Below are 2746 nucleotides of genomic sequence, written 5' to 3'. Positions count from 1 at the left end.
AGTGGTGTGACCACATATGCATCCTATTCCCTTGCCCATGGGAGACAGTAAAGACTTGGAAATGTTAGTGAGGCTTTCAGACCGTAAGCAGGGCTCGAACCTAGAATTCCTGAATGAGAAGTGAAGATGCTAGCCATTGTACCAGCAAGCTGTGTGGGGCGGCGGGGGGGGGGGGTACGTGCTGGTGTGCACGTGGGTAAATTTGCTTAATTTGTCTATCTGTGAGTGTGTACCTACTCGGGTAATATACAGGAGAGGAGCCACTCCCATGGGTGAGTGGGACACTGACTTTTTTCCTCTGTTCGTTCGTATCGAGTAATATATATATATATATATATATATATATATATATATATATATATATATATATATATATATTTTTTTTTTTTTTTTTTGTTCAGTATTCTCTGCTTCACATACGACTTTGCCTATCTGTTGACAAGGTATCGATAGCCAACAGTTTCAGACCCTTCTCTCTCTCTCTTTTTAATAACTAATTCGTTTCCCATAAGTTATTTGTGATCTTAATTATCTTTTTATTAGTTTCCAATATTTTGTATTAATTTTTGGCATTAATGTTCATTTTTCACTTATAGATATTATCTAGATCATGTAATAAGCATCAATCTACCTCGTCTCTTATTCTTCTCGTGACCTTTATATCGTCTGGAAACGTAGGAATCTAGCTTGCAGTACTTTCCACCATGTCATTTATTTGTATCAAGAACAAAACAGGTCCCAGAACCGACACTTGTGGGACCCCGCCAATCAGCACCCTCCATGCTGACATCTCGTTCATTGCCACAGTTCTGATACACGTCCTTTCAGGAAATGCTTTACCCAGTCAAGGAGTTTAAGTCTAAATCCTCTAATAGACTGCAGTCTCCACTAAAGTTGATTTTGAATTTCCTTGTCAAATACCTTTTCTAGATCCAAGTATACGCAGTCCACCCAGCCCTCTTAATTGGTACCACTGCTGGGAGGAATGTTCAGGAATTCAAAATGAGTATAATGGTGTGCTAGACAGTGAGGACATTGACATTGTGTATATGTATACTCAGGCAGTAGAAAATAACGTGAACATTATGGAGCTTATAACAACTTGTGGGGCATATTCTTAATAACTAATCAATGACAGCAAGGTCAAGATTATAAGTTAGACTCTAAGATTATAACCCTTGAACAAATGATAAATGATAAAACAACCTAAACACGAGAATATTGGAAACCAAGTGGACATTTGACTCATGTATGTGAGGAAGATAAAAGGAAAAACAAGGAACATTTTGGTTAAGAAAGCGACCAGTGAAGACGAGGAAGGTACAAGTAACAAAAATTATATAAAGTGGAAGAAGTGTGTGAAACACACTTTCCAAGGTCACTTGATAGCAGTAACGTGCACAGACATTGCAAGGGGCAGGTGCTTTGGGCAGGAAATTGGGCACTTCACTCTTTTGTATTATTCGTATTTGGCAACTATCCGATAAGGTGCAACACCGTTTTCCACATTATAATTTCTGAATGGGAAGGAAATGGAAAAAAGCTTGTGAGAAATAATTTTAATTCCTTTTTATATATTTTTGTGAAGGGCACTTTTGGGACACAGGGCAAAGGGGAAGGTGCTCCCCCCCCCTCCCCTGCAGGGGCCTGCTTGATAGTGAACTTTGACAACAAAAGACAAAATTGAATTATGAAAATGAAAGAGTAAAGCCCAAGAAAAACTTACTTTTATCCGTAAAAAGGAAATGTGTAATTTACAAAAGGACGATAATGAGACTATAAAGAGTATAGTAAGGAAACAAGTGACTGAGAAAGTTAAGAAAGATGACTTTAAACTTGGACAAATAAGATGAATACAGTACTATATTAAAAACTGAAAATCATAACTAATATTATCTTTTGTTTGTGGGATACGTTCATTTCATGGATGTGCATTCAAAGCAAGTCTTAACATATTTAATCTCACTCTACATTTTAACATATAAAGCTAAGACGATCAGAATGATGCTAAACTTTTACAGAAAGTGCTGGGTAACCCTTAAATGCTTCTTTGTTGTTGGGCTTACATAAGAGCATAAGAATGAAGGAGACTGTATGAGACTATAAGGCCTACATTAGGCAGTTCCATGTCTATTACCACCTATCATTCCCATTCATAAAGTTATCTAACCTTCTCTTAAAATAACCGATAGCTTTAGCGCTCACTACATGGTTACTAAGTCGATTTTATTCGTTGACCAATATATTGGTAGACCAGATCTTGTCTGTTTCCTTCTTCAACCTAATCCTCTTGAAAACATTTTAACAGACATCGGAGATTTTCCCATCGTTCTTGAAGTCAAGAAATAATTTTTCCAGCTTCGAGTTCCTCAGTACCTGTCGAGAAAAAATTGAAATTAACAGCAATTCAGAGAGATCGGTGGAAGGCATGTGTCTGAAATTCTTTAGTAATATTTCATGATTACAGAGTACGTAAATCAGAATTGTGATAAACATATTCGTTTTGATCATCACTTAAGAAAGGACTAAATATGTAAAGATTATAGCTCGCCCTAAACCCCTTAGCTAAACCACTGCCCTGAAGTATAAGGAATGTAATAAAAAAAAAATCCGAGTTTCAATGCATTTTACAACTGACAAGGAAGATATGATAACAGTAAAGCCTCTTTCAGACGGCGCGGCCAATGCCCAGGTCCGCACTTTTCCGCGGGTACACCGATCTCTGCCGCCGCCTCCTCCTCCTCAC

At 37.6% G+C, this 2746-nt stretch overlaps 1 protein-coding gene across 1 annotated transcript in view; it reads right to left on the bottom strand.

Annotated features, from left to right (window-relative positions):
- Positions 1-481: 481 nt before the first annotated feature.
- The window catches only part of LOC143019520 (apolipoprotein D-like), a 10745-nt gene continuing 8480 nt past the window's right edge, over positions 482-2746 (bottom strand). Inside the window, exon 6 of the mRNA XM_076175207.1 lies at positions 482-2376. Coding sequence (XP_076031322.1) covers positions 2370-2376 — 7 coding nt within the window. The 3' untranslated portion in view covers positions 482-2369. The remainder of the gene's footprint in view (positions 2377-2746) is intronic.

The sequence above is a fragment of the Oratosquilla oratoria genome, chromosome 3, assembly GCF_046742065.1.
Source record: "Oratosquilla oratoria isolate Oo_2021 chromosome 3, ASM4674206v1, whole genome shotgun sequence".
Lineage (NCBI taxonomy): Eukaryota > Metazoa > Arthropoda > Malacostraca > Stomatopoda > Squillidae > Oratosquilla > Oratosquilla oratoria.
This window is presented reverse-complemented; position numbering and strand designations above follow the sequence as displayed.